A 6,861-nucleotide genomic window follows, 5' to 3' on the forward strand; every position below is an offset into this window, starting at 1 on the left:
TCATCATTTAGGATGTCTAGTGATCTGACGCTTGACATTGCTGTTTCACACTGTCTGAGAAAGTCTGCAAACTTACGTAATGCATTACCATCCCTTGCTGGTAGTTTCGGCCATGAATCTAGACGGTCACGAAACGCACCTCCAATAATGAAATGGTTTCCAAAACGTTCATCAAGCAATTTGATCGCCTCACTGAATGCATTCTCTGACGATAAAAGAAAAAATCCCTCGACAGCCTCTTTGGCTTGTCCGTCAAGATAGCGTTGCAAATAATAGATTTTTTCACCTTCAGGAATACCTCGCCTCCCTATGAGGACATTGAATGCACTTTTCCATTTTGGGTACATTAGAGGGTCCCCAGAGAAAGTTCCTGGCTCTGGTGGAGGTAAACGCCCAATGTTTATCTGATTTGCTAAGGCCTTGATTAAATCTTCATTCTGAGAGTTTTGACTGAACAGAACATTTTGCGAGTCTTGAACCGTTTTTAATCGGAACAGATTCTATGTCTACATTCACAATGTCACTTTTGACACATGACTCATGTGGAGCTTTAATTTCACTTTGTGTCAGATTCTCAACCTGAACTGAGTCAATATAATCTGGTACAAACATGTTTTTTCCATCCGGACATAAAGCAGGAGAATGAACAGAATCCTCATTCACTTCACTTTCTAATTTCTCTACAGCTTCTAATTGTGCCATAGCCATAGATAATTTCATTTCAGTTTGACACCTTTCAAGCTCAGCTCTCTTATGATTTTCAACTTCAAGAAATTTCAATTTAGTCTTTAATGCTGCAGCTTCGGCTGTAGCAGCAATTTTGGTCTCATACAGTTTTGACACATTAGACATTTTTGATGACTTAGTCTTTACAGATTTACATGATTTGCTGTCAGCGAATTTCCGTTCACTCAAACCAAATTCAAGTTCACACAGTTTATCACTCACGGATTTAATTAAATCAAAATGTTTTGATTCAATCTCGTCAAATTTTGCAAGCAAATGTTCATCAGAATAATTGAATTCAGTAAGTTTCCCATGTTCACTACACACAATTGCCATACGGTCTTCTAAACAATCACGAATTGAACGCAGTTCAGATATGTCCACACTGTCAGATACTAACTTCATGACACTACTCGCCTGCCGACGCCATGCAGATAGTGCAGATTTGAAACGTTTGACACATAGTTCAATCTTATAATCAGTGTATTCTTGTGTAGGTTTAGCCGCACGGCTACTTAAATCATCATCACAATTGTTCATATTGTCAATATTCAAATCCATGCTGACACTATTGAAATTCAACTTACTCCCGGTACACGTTCTTTCCACTCAATCGATGTTTTACTATAATGTTTTCGAAAACTCTGAACGGAGAAACTGAGTATTCATGATGTTTATTTTACAGAATTTCTAATATAGAGAACTCACAGTTGTCCAATTCCCTGAAATCCGTAAAACATCTTGACGGAATGCGGATAAACATAGGCCATTCTCACCGGAAAGCATGGTACTCGCTCCATACCCCAAGGGAGCTAAAAACAATACTCACCACTAATGAGAAGAAACAATAAAGCGCTATTAAAATATCTTATTACCATATCTGACTGACTACCGTTACAATAGGCTTCCCTCAAGAATGAAGTCAGGCTTTGGAAATGGACGTTCATGTACAGATCATTATGTACGACGCCAGACTGAAGCAAAAAGAGCTTTATGCAATTAACAGTATATGTTGTGCGTCCTCCTGGGTATTGAAAAAAGCATGTGTGATGTGGAGACAATGACCCCTGTTCAAATTACAGAATCTGTGGATAAGAGGCAACATATACAGTAGGATTCGATCGTTTCTTTCTGAAAGGTATATTCAAGTACGCATTGGACAAATGGAATGCATTTGATTGAAATGGTACCTTTCATGCTAGTTATTTGTCCCGTGCTTTTCAATATAATGATAAATGATATTTGCTCTAATGTACCATAAAATGTAGATGCAGCACAGTTTGCTGATGGCGGGTGACTTTGGAGACGGTTTGGAAAATTCAAGTTTGTCACTGAATCAATTCAGAAATGGAAATCCCCAAAATGGAATTTCTAAGCGAGTTTAAATGTATTGGTGTTTATTCTATCCAGCGACTGAGCATGGGATTCTCACATATATCATGTTGTGGACAAATGTAATAAGGTCATAAACCTTTTGAAGTACATTGCCAAAACGAAGTGGGGTGCAGATAAATCCTCAATGTTATTGCTTTATAAATCATTAATAAAACCAAAGCTTGCCTGTGGCCGCAGGTATTTATGTCTGCTTCAAAATATTATCTGTGTAAACTTGATAGCATTCAGTCAAAGTATTGCGAACTTGCACGGTTGCTGTTACAACTACCTAAGTTTCAGCTAAGTTGAATGTGTAGAAATGCCTCTAGGCCTTCGTCATGAACTTCTGTCTCTCGAATATTATATCGAGATTAGATATTTTCAGCTGCAAAAAGGTCCCCTTTTGGGTTGAGCTGCTTGGCATGGAGTTTTACAATGCAACACAGTTGACTCCTCTGCTCCTCCAGATGCTTCTCCTTTACAATGGCTTTTAAAATCTAAATTCAACCATTAGTTCAAATGTCATACAAGCTGTATGTCAGAATTTCTTAACTGAACAGTGTACCAACTTCACGCACATTTTTACTGATGCCTCAAAAGATGCTGGGCATATGTGATTGAAGACTTTTGCATCTCAAGTGTCTTCAGGCTAAATGACCATCCCTCAGTATTCTTCAAGCTCTAAGATGGGTTCATGAGTATGGCAGACTCCATGGCAACTGAATCTGGTGCCAGTGGTTCTCGAAGTGAATTTGTCTATGAAATATAAAAGCCGTATACACTTTTTGAACTCAAAATATCTAACGCGTGATATTATGTGGATTCAAGCTCAAATTGGGCTTCATGGAAATGAGACAGCAGACCAACTTGCGATAAATCTGGTTTGCAAAAGCCTGGGGTAACGATATTTGAAGTCAGCCCCCAACCAAAAGGTTTCGACTTCATTTTAGCAACTTCTTTCACCACGAGCCTGCAACAGTCGTGCGATGCTGGGACAACATGCAATCAGTATGTCCTTCTGTAAAAACCAATAGGACAATTCGTTGAAGGAAAGAAACGTGAGGAAGTCATAATTTCAAGCCTTCGTCTTTTAATGCTAACCGCAGTGTAGCTGAAAAAGAGGTCTTCCCTGTATGCACTCCTTATGAACATTATTAAAATGAATGCAAAGATCATATCAGACTAAATTTAAGAGTGAGTGAGTTGGATTTAACGCCGCTTTCAACAGTATTCCAGTTATATCGCGGCGTGTCGGCTTAATGTGGGAGGAAAGCCCGTAGTGATGCAGGCCTCAGAAGTCTGCCACTTCGGTGAAACCCACGAGCACGGGTATGGTGCTGACAAACCAAGAAACATAATCAGGACGAACCGGGATTCGAACCACAATCATAGGTTTCTGGCGTGCCCAAGGGACGCAACTCTGCACAGCGAATCGCGGCGCCTTAGACGACTCGGCCACCCGTGTCCCCTAAATTTAAGTAGTGCAGTACTTGAGAAAGACGGCACACTTTATCTAATTTCAATTTTTTGTCCCAACATATTTTATGGTTCATTTCAGCGGGTAATATTAGACTTCGTATCTGCACAATATTTTATAGAAAACTAATACTTTCATACATTGTGTATTTAAAAAAATAAAATTTTATAGGTTTTACTATTTTGTCTTATCTGCATTTTTATGGAATAAGTATTTACTTTTCAGAAATGAAATAGTGTTTACCTGTGGTTTTAGAAATATAAACTAGGTCAGGAAGCAGATTGGTTGATCATCACATTTTCATTACTCACGTTGCATTTGTTTAGATCCATTTCATGTGTTTGGCGCAAATAGACCTTTAATGGTCCAAGTCGCCCCAAAACTTAAATACCATCATGTACCGTACCACCCCATACCACACCTATAAGTGTACACTATCACTATTATTTCAAACACCGACAAAGATAGACAATAAAAATATACGTTTCTATATCAAATATTCGCATCCACAGTAAAGCTGCCGTCAAATCAGCTGTTGCAAACATAATTACACGTGGATATTTTGATTTGAAACCACTGGTTAATTAAATAGATTTGTGTTGTTCCCAAATTCGTCACAGAATATAGAGACAATGTTATGTTTTTTTCACATTTCACAGGTTTATATTGTTTACTTCAGTCATGCACCCATGCTGTACATGTAATTGTCTTGTGGTTTTATGGTTTTATTCATCAAAATAGTGTGCATGGCAATTATAACTGCATCAACACGATTGTAAACAATTATTGTATTTTTCGATGTTGAAGTGCCCCGGCACGGAGAAAGAAGTTCATGGAGGAAGGGCATTACGACTCTCCACAGTCACGTCTCTCTGCCATGCCACGCCCCAACCTCAGGGACATCAGCTTCAGCAACTTGGCGTACGACGGTAATGCATCTTCCCTGACAACCCCCGAGATGACGAAGACACTAGGTGGCGTGGGACAGTAGGTGTACTGTGCTGATCACCCTGTATGTAAAGACAAACAGACAGACGTGTTGTAGACGAAAAGTCACAATTCAAGTAATCCGTTATTTTACTGTTAGGGATGAGGATATTGATTTGAATAAAACAATTATATATCTTGTTTATATTGCCTATGTATACTCTATGATCATAGGTATAACGACACACTACTTAAATTCCACCACATTGATGATTACGCTCTCGTAAAACTAGTAAAAGCATTACTAGCTGTACAGCTGTGCTTTTTCCTAGACATGTGTTTACAAATAAGACACACGTGCACATGAAGCAATCAGCCATTGATTATAGTCCGCAGAAACAGTAATTCAAATTAAGTCATGCGTGCTGTCATTTCTCATTAGTAGTAACAAATTAAGTTTGATGTGTATGTATATAAATTCATTCATTATTTGGGATTGAATGAAACTATGTGTAATTAAACGATCATTACAAATAATTATGTGAGTAAATGTAGGTATTATTCAGCTTCACTCCAGAATACGGGACTGATTACACCTATATATTTGCTTACACGTGTGACATATTGGTGATCATGTATATGATAACCTTGTACCTTAAACTTGTTGATTGTCCTGACAATAAACACAGATATCTGCACGTTCATTATCTTTTTGGTTTGTAGCAAATGATCTGTTACTTTAAACGTTTAACGTTAAGTTTCATAATATATTCAAACAGGAATGGAGATCTGTACTCCAAGCTGGACCACGTTGGCGGGTGCTGGTCTCTTGCGTACACTCTCCGCCCGCGAACATCCCACAGATGCTGTGGTGGGAGTTTCAGGGGACGTAGCGGTCCAGTCCATTGTCTGTATGCCTTCCCGTCGGAGATAATAAGCACGATGTGGTCTGACATTGTAATCTTTCTGTTCAAAATTTCTGTCGATAAATCCAATGTACGACAGGTCGGACAATTTCGTCAACATAGGCAAATCAAATGTCCAATCACAGTAACCAGATCAGTTCGCCTGTCATGTGTGATACCACCGCACACCATGACAATACCGTTCCCATAGCGATCATGGTCAACAACAGTTGCCCTGGCATACTGCACACCGCTACGTCGCCAACAACGTTTCATGCCATCTGTGAATCGGAGGCAAAACCTTGTTTCGTTAGTAAACACGATGTAACGCCATTGGCGAACATCCCGTCCCTGGTGTTGCTTAGCCCTACCCAATATTTGCCGCCTGTAAGGGTCACATCCTTTACAGGACGCCTTGCTTTCTGTCGGGCTGCATATAACCCGTATTTAACGGTAGATGTTGAAAGTCGCCTTCGTGTTATTGTAAGGGATTATCTATTGATAACTGGAGTAGATTACGTAATAATATTAAATAACGAGACGATTATGTCTAGGTGTCGTTTTTGTTTGGCCTGCCACGTTCAGGTATCATTGCAACCCCATCTGTTTGACAGTCTTGGAGGAATTGCATTAGTGATTAGTTACCCTATCCGTGCACTCACTTTGGCTTCAGTGTGCACGTGCATGACGTGCTTTTCATGCATGACATGAAATATATATTTATAACTAGCATAGAAGACCTATAATTCTAACCCTGAATCTCCACGGGGACAGCTAAAGGTATCCACTCATACACATGGGATAAAATAATCCATCTTGACAACTGCAAATTGTTCGTGTTTTTAAAGACCAATCTGGTAACACGAGAATCAACATTATAAATATCAATATCGAAAACAGTCAGACAATATGTATGCGACGTTTTTGGTCTGATTGATATTTAACCTACATTCTATGTTTTTTTCGCTATCAGTGCACACCACTTATACAAATTAGTTTCATGCTGAAAGTGCACGGGGAATTCCTTCAAACGTCATTGTGACATGATTGACATCAGTGCATTTCAAAACGATATAATCATAGTTTGAAACCTCTTTAATTTTTATATCTCCAGAAAAAAAATATGAAAGAACACCCATTTGATGATCAGTTCCCCAGCAATAGGTATCAGATGACTCACGGAATAGAGTCAGTTCAGATAAAAAGCAACTTTCAATTGAAAGCTTTCCAAGACTTTCAAAACCTTTAAATGACTTTTTTCAACAAGCATTACCATGTTTGAATTTCATGGCGTCTCTTGAAAAATATTCTCCTTGCGAATTACGTATCAATTTGCTATAGAATACAGCTGGTCTTTAGCATTCCGGGACATCGCAATGGCGCCCATCATATTGATTTCAAGATAGGAACTGCCTCAAAGGTCCACGGAGCGCTATGTTTGCCTTCTGTTTG

General features: G+C 39.0%; 1 protein-coding gene across 1 annotated transcript in view; it reads left to right on the forward strand.

The window, feature by feature from the left end:
* The window catches only part of LOC124143244, an 87,847-nt gene extending 82,645 nt beyond the window's left edge, over positions 1-5,202 (forward strand). The window contains exon 37 of the mRNA XM_048393443.1: positions 4,385-5,202. Coding sequence (XP_048249400.1) covers positions 4,385-4,568 — 184 coding nt within the window. The 3' untranslated portion in view covers positions 4,569-5,202. The remainder of the gene's footprint in view (positions 1-4,384) is intronic.
* Positions 5,203-6,861: the final 1,659 nt, after the last annotated feature.

Source organism: Haliotis rufescens, unplaced genomic scaffold (assembly GCF_023055435.1).
Source record: "Haliotis rufescens isolate VD_foot unplaced genomic scaffold, xgHalRufe1.0.p SCAF_12, whole genome shotgun sequence".
NCBI classification, from domain to species: domain Eukaryota; kingdom Metazoa; phylum Mollusca; class Gastropoda; order Lepetellida; family Haliotidae; genus Haliotis; species Haliotis rufescens.